The sequence below is a fragment of the Sinohyriopsis cumingii genome, chromosome 7 (genome assembly GCF_028554795.1).
Source record: "Sinohyriopsis cumingii isolate HCF-2022 chromosome 7, ASM2855479v2, whole genome shotgun sequence".
NCBI classification, from domain to species: Eukaryota; Metazoa; Mollusca; class Bivalvia; order Unionida; family Unionidae; genus Sinohyriopsis; species Sinohyriopsis cumingii.
This window is the reverse complement of record NC_142967.1, coordinates 127,284,406-127,298,190: the sequence shown is the minus strand read 5'-3', so window position 1 is coordinate 127,298,190 and position 13,785 is coordinate 127,284,406. Positions and strand designations below refer to the sequence as shown.

General features: G+C 34.7%; 1 protein-coding gene across 5 annotated transcripts in view; it reads left to right on the top strand.

Moving 5' to 3' along the window:
* Positions 1-11,768, top strand: part of LOC149796089 (roundabout homolog 2-like) — a 354,790-nt gene extending 343,022 nt beyond the window's left edge. For 3 of the 5 annotated variants that reach the window (XM_089966000.1, XM_089965999.1, XM_089965998.1), the window contains 2 exons: positions 944-1,104; positions 3,171-11,768. In XM_089966000.1, coding sequence (XP_089822126.1) covers positions 944-1,104; positions 3,171-3,179 — 170 coding nt within the window. In that variant the 3' untranslated portion in view covers positions 3,180-11,768. The remainder of the gene's footprint in view (positions 1-943; positions 1,105-3,170) is intronic. The other 2 variants (XR_016422486.1, XR_016422485.1) reach the window with 2 other exon arrangements.
* Positions 11,769-13,785: the final 2,017 nt, after the last annotated feature.

Genomic DNA, 13,785 nt, shown 5'->3' with positions numbered 1-13,785 from the left:
CCTCATCATGTAACAGTGTGCTGTCTGACACTGTTTAACATCCTCGTCATGTAACAGTGTGCTGTCTGACACTGTTTAACATCCTCATCATGTAACAGTGTGCTGTCTGACACTGTTTAACATCCTCATCATGTAACAGTGTGTTGTCTGACACTGTTTAACATCCTCATCATGTAATAGTGTGCTGTCTGACACTGTTTAGAATCCTTGTCATGTACAGAGTGCTGTCTGATACTGTTTAACATCCTCATCAAGTAACATTGTGCTTTCTAACACTGTTTAACATCCTCATCATGTAACAGTGTGCTGTCTGACACTGTTTAGAATTCTCATCATGTACAGTGTGCTGTCTGGCACTGTTTAACATCCTCACCATGTAAAAGTGTGCTTTCTGACACCGTTTAACATCCTCATCATGTAACAGTGGGCTGTCTAACACTGTTTAACATCCTCATCATGTAACAGTGTGCTGTCTGACACTGTTTAGGATCCTCGTCATGTACAGTGTGCTGTCTGGCACTGTTTAACATCCTCATCATGTAACAGTGTGCTGTCTGACACTGTTTAACATCCTCATCATGTAACAGTGGGCTGTCTAACACTGTTTAACATCCTCATCATGTAACAGTGTGCTGTCTGACACTGTTTAGGATCCTCGTCATGTACAGTGTGCTGTCTGGCACTATTTAACATCCTCATCATGTAACAGTGTGCTGTCTGACACTGATTAACATCCTCATCATGTAACTGAGTGTTGTCTGACACTGTTTAACATCCTCATCATGTAACAGTGTGCTGTCTGACACTCTTTTACATCCTCATCATGTAACAGTGTGCTGTCTGACACTGTTTAACATCCTCATCATGTAACTGAGTGCTGTCCGTTAATATCCTTGTCACATTTATCATAGCTTTCTTCATTGTTAATAATTATTATTTCCAGAAGTCCCCTACTACAGCAAACCTAGTTTTCCTGCAGTTCTCTCAAGCCCGATGGACATTTCAAAGCTGTCTCCCTTGGTCAGGAAAACAGACCTGCTAGAAGATGGCAGCACTTATGCAGATTCTGGCAAACAATCTGTTGCAGTAAGGCATCTTGAAGATGTAAGTTGGATTGTTTTCAAATTGAAGTATGCTTCTCAGTTGAAATATATCCAGGCAGTAAGTTGAATCAAATTTATCAATTATGTAAAATTTCCTCCAGCAAAAGAAATGTTATGTTTTTAGGTTAGTTAATAAAATGTTTCTGCTGTGGCTATACTTTGGTTTATAGTGTCATTTTACATAAAAATTTGCTTGATTTAATCATTGTTAAAAGTTTTAAAATAAATTATGAGCAAATCTTCAACTGGTATGATGGTTTTCCATGTTCATGTGTTACTTATTAATTTCTAATACTTGCAAGGGATCCACCAAAAATACGACTTTTATCTCCAGGTTGTAGGATTTAGTCCATCACAGAAACCGAAACTTGTGTCAAAATCTTCAAATATGCAAGAATTTAATGCAGTTTGGGAGAATTTTCTGTGAAGTTGATACATGAGAACTATATGAGAATTTGCTGAAAAGTTAATACATGGGTACTAAATGAGAATTTGCTGTAAAGTTGATACATGAGAAAATGCAGTTTATGAGAATTTTCTGTAAAGTTTGATACATAAGAACTTTATCAGAATTTGCTGAAAAGTTAATACATGGGTAATAAATGAGAATTTGCTGTAAAGTTGATACATGAGAACTTAATAAGAATTGTCTGTAAAGTTGATGTATTGACCTCACGAAACAATATGTACCAGTCTGGCTTTTAGACTAATGCTAGTGCTATTCAGTAAGCTCACAAACATTCAAAATAACTTTGTTACAATGGATTTCAAAATAACTTAGTTACAATGGATTTCAAAATAACTTAGTTACAATGGATTTCAAGATAACTTTGTTACATTGGATTTCAAAATAACATTGTTACAATGGATTTCTAAATAACTTTGTTACAATGGATTTCAAGATAGCTTAGTTACAATGGAACTTAGTTACAGTTGCTTTCAAAATAACTTTGTTACATTGGATTTCAAAATAACATTGTTACAATGGATTTCTAAATAACTTTGTTACAATGGATTTCAAGATAGCTTAGTTACAACGAAACTTAGTTACAATTGATTTCAAAATAACTTTGTTGCAATGGATTTCAAAATAACTTTGTTACAATGGATTTCAAAATAACTTAGTTACAATGGATTTAAAAATAACTTTGTTACAATGGATTTCAAAATAACTTAGAATGGATTTCAAAATAGCTTAGTTACAATGGATTTCAAGATAACTTAGTTACAACGGATTTCAAGATAACAGTTACAATGGATTTCAAAATAACTTTGTTACAATGGATTTCAAAATAATTTAGTTACAATGGATTTCAAAATAACTTTGTTACAATGGATTTCAAAATAATTTAGTTACAATGGATTTCAAAATAACCTTGTTACAATGGATTTCAAAATAATTTTGTTACAATGGATTTCAAAATAACTTTGCTGCAATGGATTTCAAAATAACTTTGTTACAATGGATTTAAAAATAACTTTGTTACAATGGATTTCAAAATAACTTTGTAGCAATGGATTTCAAAATAACTTAGTTACAATGGATTTCAAAATAACTTAGTTACAATAGATTTCAAAATAATTTAGTTACAATGGATTTCAAGATAACTTAGAATGGATTTCAAAATAACTTAGTTATAATTGTTTTCTAAATAACTTAGTTACAATAGATTTCAAAATAATTTAGTTACAATGGATTTCTAAATAACTTTGTTACAATGGATTTCAAGATAACTTAGTTACAATGGAACTTAGTTACAATTGATTTCAAAATAACTTTGTTACAATGGATTTCAAAATAACTTAGTTGCACTGGATTTCAAAATAACTTTGTTACAATGGATTTCAAAATAACTTAGAATGGATTTAAAAATAACTGAGTTATAATTGTTTTGAAAATAACTTTGTTACATTGGATTTCAAAATAACATTGTTACAATGGATTTCTAAATAACTTTGTTACAATGGATTTCAAAATAGCTTAGTTATAATGGATTTCAAAATAACTTTGTTACAATGGATTTCAAAATAACTTTGTTACATTGGGATTGATCTTTTTTCTTTCAGAATGTGTGAATTAGGTGACAATAGTCATCCCCAGTTTGGGGCTGTCATAGGAAGGAGACAGCAGTTGAATACAAGGGAGATTCTCAGAAGGAGTTTGACTTTCATGCAGTGTAGACAGACTGTGTCAACTGTTGGAAGACATCTTGTTGATCAAGATGTAATATGTTCCAGTCATGCTTTAAAACTGCGATATATGTTCTGTAAATGGAATGACTGGTACAGATTTGTTTATATCACTGTTTTAAATAATCTTGACAAATTCTGCATTAATTTTTTTCAATCATGCTGAAGAAATCTGAAGCATTAAAATTTCTTCTCTACAAGAATATAGCAGTCAAGTTGTATGTACTGCTGTGTTCTGAGGTGGACTGCTGTGGTGTTCTGAGGTGGACTGCTATTGTGTTCTGAGGTGGACATAGTATAATTGTCCATGAAAGATGTGACTTTCCAAATATGTGTGTAACCATGGGGATCTAAGATTTGTAACACTAAGAACAATGTCAGTGAGGAACAATTTATGCTTTCTGTTTGCAATGTTATTTAATGCATTTAGTATTTTTTTTTTAAACTTGGAAGTATCTACTTTTGCTTGACCACTGCATGATAATGTTGTGCATGTGATAGGTGCCCGACAAACAAGTTTCAGTGCCATGTGTAATGAGGTAGTTTTAATCAAACATGCCCATCAAGTGTCTGTCACTAGATGGCATGAGTGTACTAAGTGATTCCAGACTGGTTTACTGTTTCATACACTTCGCTGATAATCAAAATTTCCAAAGAAAAGGGAACCAAAATGTGGACAGTAAACACAATAACACCTACACATGCAGTATTAATGGTTTGTGGACAGGTTCGACCCCCCAAACTTATGTTGTTTTTATGCAGTATATTTCCAGACCTATTTACCATTACAGATGTCTTGTTTTTATGCAATATATTTCCAGACCTGTTAACCTTTACAGATGTCTATCAGATGATTACTCAAGCCTAGTCTAATATTTTAGCCACAGTCCATAGTTTCCCATAGCAACAATGACAGCTGGTCTCTAATGTTACCCATCCTCTTATTAACTGACACACACACACACACACTATTTCTATATCAAGTTATCATGAAGTTTCTGATACTATTTCTATACCAAGAGTAATATTAATGAATTTGCAGACACTATTTAAATGTCAACAGTAATAATAGTGAATTAATAGACAGTATTTCAATACCAACAGCAATATTCATGAAATGGCTGACACTATTTCTATACCAACAGCAATATTCATGAAATGGCTGACACTATTTCTATACCAATAGCAATATTCATGAAATGGCTGACACACCATTTATATACCAACAGTAACATTTGTGAATATGCTGACACTATTTCAATACCAACAGCAATATTCATGAATTTGCTGACACTATTTCTATACCAACAGCAATATTCATAAAATGGCTGACACTATATATATACCAACAGCAATATTCATGAAATGGCTGACACACTATTTATATACCAACAGTAACATTCATGAATATGCTGACACTATTTCTATACCAACAGTAATAATAATGAATTAGCAGACACTATTTCTATACCAACAATAATAATAATGAATTAGCAGACACTATTTCTATACCAACAATAATAATAATGAATTAGCAGACTATTTCCATACCAACAGTAATATTAATGAATTAGCAGACACTATTTCCATACCAACAGTAATATTAATGAATTAGCAGACACTATTTCTATACCAACAGTAATATTCATGAATTAGCAGACACTATTTCTATACCAACAGTAATATTCATGAATTAGCAGACACTATTTCTATACCAACAGTAATATTCATGAATTAGCAGACACTATTTCTATACCAACAGTAATATTCATGAATTAGCAGACTATTTCCATACCAACAGTAATATTAATGAATTAGCAGACACTATTTCTATACCAACAGTAATATTCATGAATTAGCAGACACTATTTCTATACCAACAGTAATATTCATGAATTAGCAGACACTATTTCTATACCAACAGTAATATTCATGAATTAGCAGACACTATTTCTATACCAACAGTAATATTTATGAATTAGCAGACACTATTTCTATACCAACAGTAATATTAATGAATTAGCTGACACAAGGTCACAATTCTTTGAGATTGCTTTATTTTATTTGTCAGCAGTTCATCACACCATCAAGTTATGATTACCATGTAAGTGCTTCACTCATAATCATACAGATACTTGAACTGAGTGCATTGTAGCTTTCACAAGCTCTTAAATGATAGAACCAAAGTTCCTAGCAATTTGATAGAACTTTGGCAGGCAGTATCTTGACAGAACAAACACTCTGCATGTAAGATAAGTACCTTGATTTGTTGTCTGTACTTTGGTAAAATATTCTTTAGGAACAGAAACTACAGTGAAATTGCAGCTTAAACAGCTGTGTATTTCTCACTGAACACAATATCTTAACACATTAACCCCTGGAGGTTTTTGTCGTTTCTGCCTGAAATTCGAGTAGGAAACACATTTTCAAAGCTATTTCTAAATACATCCTAATACACCAACTTCCAGGTGATTTCCCAATAACCTAATGCCTAGTTGTATAAGAAACATTGTTTTTCATTGGCTATTTTACTCGCGCATGAGCAGAAGGGTAAAAGTTGGATTTTTTTTCTTTTTTTCTTCTTAAAGGACCAATTATTTTCGTATCGAGACCACTCTTTATTCCAAATGCCCATCTTATCCTACTTTTTGCAAAGGTTTATCTGTCTGTTTGCAGTTCATACTGGTCTGCCTTAGATCTGAAACCAAGAAGTCTAAAATCTGGACACAAAATCAGATCTGACCATGGGCAGATTTTGGGTGGTAAAAAATTGGGCCCAATAAATGATGTTTTTCCCTCTGTGTTTTGTAGTGCAACTAGAACTTCCAGATTATTTGGTATCGTTGTAGAGCTATATCTGTCTACCTTTCTATAATACCACCCACTTTAGTGTTTCATACATGACCTTGACACAACAGAGCTCGGCAGTAAGCTACTACCTCCTGCCACGTTAACTCGTCGCCAGGGGTTAATGTGTTAAAAGTGGTTTAGGCACCATACAACCATGGTTTACTACATAACATTTGGGCACTGTGATGGTGTCACTGACTTGCTACACATCATTTGGGCACTGTCATTGTGACATGATTTACTACACAGCATTTGGGCATGTACTACATAGCATTTGGGCACTGTCATTGTGACATGATTCACTACATAGCATTTGGGCATGTACTACATAGCATTTGGGCATGTACTACATAGCAATTGGGCACTGTGATGGTGTCACTGACTTGCTACACATCATTTGGGCACTATCATGGTGACAATTATTTACTACATAGCAATTTGGCATGTACTACATATCATTTGGGCACTGTCATTGTGACATGATTCACTACATAGTACATATCATTTGGGCACTGATGGTGTCACTGACTTGCTACACAGCATTTGGGCACTGTCATTGTGACATGATTTTATTGCATAGCAATTGGGCATTGTGATGGTGTCACTGACTTGCTACACAGCATTTGGGCACTGTCACTGTGACATGATTTACTACATAGCAATTGGGCATTGTAATGGTGTCACTGATTTGCTACACATCATTTGGGCACTGTCATTGTGACAAGATTTACTACATAGCATTTGGGCATTGTGATGGTGTCACCAATTTGCTACACATCATTTGGGTACTGTCATTGTCACATGATTTACTACATAGCAATTGGGCATTGTGATTGTGTCACAATTTGCTACACATCATTTGGGCACTGTCATTGTCACATGATTTACTACATAGCAATTGGGCATTGTGATTGTGTCACAATTTGCTACACATCATTTGGGCACTGTCATTGTGACATTATTTACTACATAGCAATTGGACATTGTGATAGTGTCACTGACTTACTACATATCATTTAGGCACAGTCATTGTGACATATTTACTACATAGCAATTCAGCATGTACTACATAGTATTTGGGCACTGTCATTGTGATGATTTACTACACAGCAATTCAGCATGTACTACATAGCATTTGAGCACTGTCATTGTGACATGATTTACTACATAGCAATTCAGCATGTACTACATAGTATTTGGGCACTGTCATTGTGATGATTTACTACACAGCAATTCAGCATGTACTACATAGCATTTGAGCACTGTCATTGTGACATGATTTACTACATAGCAATTCAGCATGTACTACATAGTATTTGGGCACTGTCATTGTGATGATTTATTACACAGCGATTCAGCATGTACTACATATCATTTGGGCACTGTCATTGTGACACAATTTACTACATAGCATTTGGACATGTACTACATATCATTTTGACATGTACTACATAGCAATTGGGCATGTACTAAATAGCATTTGGCCGTTGTCATGGTGACATAATTTACTACATTGCATTTGGGTGCCATCATGGTGACAATGATGGAAGCTTTGGAAAATGGGCAACTAAAGATTGTATTCATATATAAAATCAGATCTGCTTTAATTTCTAGAGGTATTTAGTTATTATCTGGACAGTTGAACCTACAGCGTGTGTCCTCTTTGTCAGTAGGTTGTGTGACCTTTTTGTCATTTGGTTGTGTCCTCTTTGTCAGTAGGTTGTGTGTCCACTTTGTCAGTAGGTTTCTAATATAATAATGGTCTGCTGAAATCCACACTAGCATTAAAATAGTATGTTTATTTTGTAATATGTACATAGACTAACTCTAGATACATAATTTATATTGTACAAGTGTTGATAAAAATGATTTTAAGATGAAGTGTATAATGTTGTCTTCCCTTAAACCAAAGGAAGCAAGATATAGGAGTATTGTGTGTTTGTTTTTTGTTATTTATCTAAATGATTTATTGGTTTTATTAGTGTCTGTGGTTTTAGTTCCTAGATTGGTTTCATTAAAGCTCATTGATGTTGTTGTTGTTGTTGTAGGGTTTAACGCCATTTTTCAGCACACGATAGGCTACACATGGCGGCCAGTATTAATGGTGGAGGAAGAACCCGGGAAAACCCCGGTAAGAACCACCGACCCATGAGAAGCTACTGGCAAGCTTTCTCACATACCCACATTGGCTGAATCCGAGACTCGAACCTTAAAGCTCATTTGAAAAAATATCTAACATACCTTACACTACACATGTACACTATGTTTGATATGTGGACTTCTGCTGGGAATACACAGTACAGTATACTTTATGTACAGTGCTTTACTACTAATTGCGATATACAATATATGTACAGTGCTTCACTACTGATGGGGATGTACAGTATATTCTCTATAGTTTGCTTCAGGACTGATGGGGATACACAGTACAGTGTACTTTGTGTACAGTGTGCTTCAAAGTACAGTGCTTTTGTTACAACTTCAGACATTTTTATTTGAATACATCTATTGTTGATGCTCATCTTGTTTTTATAGGCAAAGAATTACACATTACTATTGTACCAGTATACTAGAAGGAGACTTGAAATTGTCCAGTGTTTGTCTTGGGTAATTTCAGATCTTCATCACTAAATAATCTCAAATTGTAAACTGAACTACAATACTGAAAATATTGTAACTAATAAGTTGTCCATTAATACATTTTTATATCATGAGTCAGTGTGTGGCAGTAGTGATCATTGAAATGTGTAATGACTGTTGCCAGTTATAATATCCCAGAGTAATGGAGGAATGAAACAAAAGTCCTTACTTGCCTAGGCAGTTAGAACTGTGGAACTAACCATGTGGTGTAATAGTCAGCCAGTCAGAGCAGTACAACTTAAAATGTGGTGTAATAGTCAGCCAGTCAGAGCAGTGCAACTTATCATTTGGTGTAATAGTCAGCCAGTCAGAGCAGTGCAACTTAAAATGTGGTGTAATAGTCAGCCAGTCAGAGCAGTACAACTTATCATGTGGTGTAATAGTCAGCCAGTCAGAGCAGTGCAGCCAGTCAGAGCAGTGCAACTTACCATGTGGTGTAATAGTCTGCCAGTCAGAGCAGTACAACTTATCATGTGGTGTAATAGTCAGCCAGTCAGAGCAGTGCAGCCAGTCAGAGCAGTGCAACTTATCATGTGGTGTAATAGTCTGCCAGTCAGAGCAGTACAACTTATCATGTGGTGTAATAGTCAGCCAGTCAGAGCAGTGCAGCCAGTCAGAGCAGTGCAACTTACCATGTGGTGTAATAGTCAGCCAGTCAGAGCAGTACAACTTATCATGTGGTGTAATAGTCAGCCAGTCAGAGCAGTACAACTTATCATGTGGTGTAATAGCCAGTCAGAGCAGTACAACTTACCACGTGGTGTAATAGTCAGCCAGTCAGAGCAGTGCAACTTACATGGTGTAATAGTCAGCCAGTCAGAGCAGTACAACTTACCACGTGGTGTAATAGTCAGCCAGTCAGAGCAGTGCAACTTACCATGTGGTGTAATAGTCAGCCAGTCAGAGCAGTGGAACTTACCATGTGGTGTAATAGTCAGCCAGTCAGAGCAGTACAACTTATGTGGTGTAATAGTCAGCCAGTCAGAGCAGTACAACTTATCATGTGGTGTAATAGCCAGTCAGAGCAGTACAACTTATCATGTGGTGTAATAGTCAGTCAGTCAGAGCAGTACAACGTATAATGTGGTGTAATAGTCAGCCAGTCAGAGCAGTACAACTTATCATGTGGTGTAATAGCCAGTCAGAGCAGTACAACTTACCACGTGGTGTAATAGTCAGCCAGTCAGAGCAGTGCAACTTACATGGTGTAATAGTCAGCCAGTCAGAGCAGTACAACTTACCACGTGGTGTAATAGTCAGCCAGTCAGAGCAGTGCAACTTACCATGTGGTGTAATAGTCAGCCAGTCAGAGCAGTGGAACTTACCATGTGGTGTAATAGTCAGCCAGTCAGAGCAGTACAACTTATGTGGTGTAATAGTCAGCCAGTCAGAGCAGTACAACTTACCACGTGGTGTAATAGCCAGTCAGAGCAGTACAACTTATCATGTGGTGTAATAGTCAGTCAGTCAGAGCAGTACAACGTATAATGTGGTGTAATAGTCAGCCAGTCAGAGCAGTACAACTTATCATGTGGTGTAATAGCCAGTCAGAGCAGTACAACTTATAATGTGGTGTAATAGTCAGCCAGTCAGATAAGTACCACTTATCATGTGGTGTAATAGTGTTAATAGATACAATGTACCACTATTTGTTGTACCATGTGGTGTAATAGTGTTATCAGTTTGAGTACAGAACTAAGAGTTACTTGGTTCATGCAAAGATATTACCTTACAATCAACTTATCTCCAGTTTTTGTACATTAAATATTCTGCCCCATTTTATTTTCAAGAAGGAAAACATAGTACGAAAATGATATCTGTTGTAACAGTCCCATATTCATGTATTCTTAAGTTTAATGTACTTATTCTCTGTTCTGCAAGCATTTGCATATGTACTGAAACTAATTGGTCCATGTGTACTAAACTAATTGGTCCATGTGTACTAAACTAATGTATACATTTGAGGACGACTGTGTTCATTGATTTACATTTGGAGAGGACACAAAAAATCTAAAGTCTCATTTGCATCCTTTTGCTTGTATTGCCATTATTCAGTGTATTGTAAAATATGTGCTGTATACAGGAAGATTGGAAATAGATCTTCAAGCTGTACATTAATCATTAATTCAGTCCAGTTCAGTGCAATAATATGTATATATTGCATTTATCCAAGCATAATTTATCGGAATTGAATTTATGGAAGATGACATCTCATAAAACAACCAACCACTTAGTCTGCGAGCATCGCCAAAGAATGTTGCTTTGGAATGAATATGTAGAGACAGATTTTCAATCAATCAAGAATTGTTACTGGATATTTTTCCTTCATAATAAACACTTGCTACTTTGTAATAAAGTGTCTTTTAGAAATGAGAATCCTCAGGTTTGAAACTCTTATAACTACTAAAACACAAAGTAATTAGATGCCAAAATTAACCTGACCTGCTCCTAAATTATTTTTATTGAAGGAGATACTGTGAATTACAATTTGTCATCGGTAAAAAATGTCATAGTTGCTTCAGACCACAAACCCAACAATGATTTTTATGTGGAAACAATAGAACATCCACCCAGATCAATCTATTGAGGCAATGACTAAACAAATCATTGTTTTCAAACCCTGAAAATTGGTAGTAAGACATAATATTGGAGACAATTAAAAAAACTTTTTTTAAAGTCATTCTTCTATGACTTAAAAAGTGACTCCAAAGTTGCTCAACGCTTACATTGTACATTTTTCTATCAAATGAAATTGTCTCCAACATAGCAGTTTTAGGAGATGTCATTTTACATTATTTTATCATATGCATTGTTTCTATCTATAGTGGCCAAATTGGAGAATATTTCTCTCATGTGTATTGAATGGATAGGTGGAGTTTAAATTGTTTTGTAAAATAAAAAAAGCTTATACAACATGTCAATCAATTCATTTATTTAACCATTTACAAAGCTAATAGAATAAAAATTTAAATAACTGTCTACAAAGTTTTTCTTTCACTATGTAACATGCCACTTTCTTAATCTTTAGTCTTCCCATTGTATGTCCTCACTATATTATCTTGCCTTTGTATGTCCTCACTATATTATCTTTCCTTTGTACATCCTCACTATATTATCTTGCTTTTGTATGTCCTCACTATATTATCTTGCTTTTGTATGTCCTCACAGTATGTGCATGTCCTCGCTATATTATCTTCCCTTTGTCTGTCCTATCATCTTTCCATTGTACATCCTCACAATCTGTGTCCTCACTATATTATCTTTACTTTGTATGTCCTCACTATATTATCTCTCCTTTGAATGTCCTCACAATATGTGCATGTCCTCACTATATTAGCTTCCCTTTATATATCACTATACAGAAGGGGCATTGACATACAGATCATGCCATGTCATATTTAATTTCACTCAATACATGGTTCCCACGCTTTTCTTAAATTCCTGGTCTTTTCCAGGATGAAATTGATTTTTGCAAGGTTCACATATGACCATTATTGAATGGAATTTTTGGATTATAAAATATACATTTTCCAAATCTGAAGATGTTTCTCTCTCAAGACTCTCCAAAACATGTGTCAGAAAAGATGATCATGTACAAAACCACAAAATAGGTCACACAAAACAAATCTGGCCATATTCCTATAAACCGGCATTTTTACTTTGCTGACCTGCATTATTTTGCTACGTGGAAACAACATAATGAGCATGAATTATTTTGTTTCCTTTCAACTTGTCTTCTTGTAGTTCAATAAAACATTCCCCAAACCTGTATTGAAACATGGGCTCTTATCATTTCTTAATATATAATAAAAGGGACGACAATTTCCCATTTTTCATGTATTCTATTTAAGATCTGAATCCAATACTTCAAGCTACATGTCACTGTGTAATAGTTTCGCACCAATGTTCAGTTCAGATATTTGAAATTTTTATAATCCGTGTTTCCTCCGAATATTCCAAACCCATTTTTCACATTTGGACATTTAGGATAGAGTGTGGGTTCAGAGCAATTACATACAAAAAATCTGGAATCTGCCACCACCCTAAGATAGCTTACCAGCAGGCATAGAAAATTTAAACTATGTTATATTAAGCTATACCTGCATGAAATCGATAGGAAAATTATTTATTTTCTCAAAAATGAGCAAGTATTATAATTATTATGTCTTTAATCCGCTGACAGACTAGTAGATGAAACTTGGCATAGATGAATCCTGACCTGGTAATTGCCATTAAAAGTCACATGACTTCACAAATCTCAAACAAGGACATCGAAGTCCAATAGTCACGTGATTTCAATAACAAACTCCTTTTTAATGCTGTTGTACAAAATTTCAATTATAGTAAATGAAAGTCTGATACCGTTTGTAAAAACCAGAATTTTTAAAAACTATTTTCATCATATTTCGAGAACAACTACAAGAAACTTGGCAAGTCTGATTTATCAAGCAGAGTAGTCTGGTTCCCTGCTTCGTTTGCTCCCTACGTGAGAGAGAACTTGTCAATGTGGTAGTCACATGATACAATAAATTCTGGAAGATGGTCTTGGAATAAATATGGAGAATTTAGTGTTCTTTCGTTTTTGTATTTTTATTACAACCAGTATACAACTTTCAATTAATATTTTTTTAAACAAAATTTGAAAATGACGGTTGTGAGATTCTGTGTGCTCGTGCGACTAGCAATCAAAATCACTAATACCAGATCATATTTCATCATATTAAAGACATAATGATTTTAATACTTGAAATTTCTGAGAAAATAAATAATTTTCATATCAATTTCATGCAGGTATAACTTGATTTAACAATGTTTAAGTTTGCTAACCCTTCCACTAAGCGGCTATGCTTTAACGCCACCATGTTGGTCTCTTGTGATGCTAGACTGGTTTTCATATCTTCCATATAAAACAATATACGGATATAAAGCTGTCTGTGAAACTAAAAGTCTACTAGATGAATCTAATCCACTGAGCGTTTGGATTGTCAAAACAAATATATTT